General features: G+C 43.5%; 1 protein-coding gene across 1 annotated transcript in view; it reads left to right on the top strand.

Annotated features, from left to right (window-relative positions):
- Positions 1 to 299, top strand: part of CSUI_010666 (uncharacterized protein) — a 9,899-nt gene that overhangs the window by 6,798 nt on the left and 2,802 nt on the right. The window contains exon 6 of the mRNA XM_068070768.1: positions 24 to 224. Within this exon, the coding sequence (XP_067917255.1) occupies positions 24 to 224 (201 nt within the window). The remainder of the gene's footprint in view (positions 1 to 23; positions 225 to 299) is intronic.

Genomic DNA, 299 nt, shown 5'->3' on the forward strand with positions numbered 1-299 from the left:
TGTCTTTCTTCTTCTTCTTCTAGCAAATAGGTCTATTAGATTCAGACGGGAATCTGGACGTCGACCAGCTAAGAGACTTATATGGAGTTCAACCCAATACATATAAGTGTATGGAAGAGAGAAAGAAAGAAGACGAAAGACGTCGATGTCTACCTCATGATCGAGTGTCAAGGCAAGAAAGACAGCAGCAGATCAAATTTCGTCAAGCCGCATTAGGCCTGACGGTGTCTCGGCGAGAAGCGAAGAAATCCCCATATGAACGCGAAGCTATTCGATGGAAAGAAAGAGAAGAAGATGAA

The sequence above is a fragment of the Cystoisospora suis genome (genome assembly GCF_002600585.1).
Source record: "Cystoisospora suis strain Wien I chromosome Unknown contig_7950, whole genome shotgun sequence".
NCBI lineage: Eukaryota > Apicomplexa > Conoidasida > Eucoccidiorida > Sarcocystidae > Cystoisospora > Cystoisospora suis.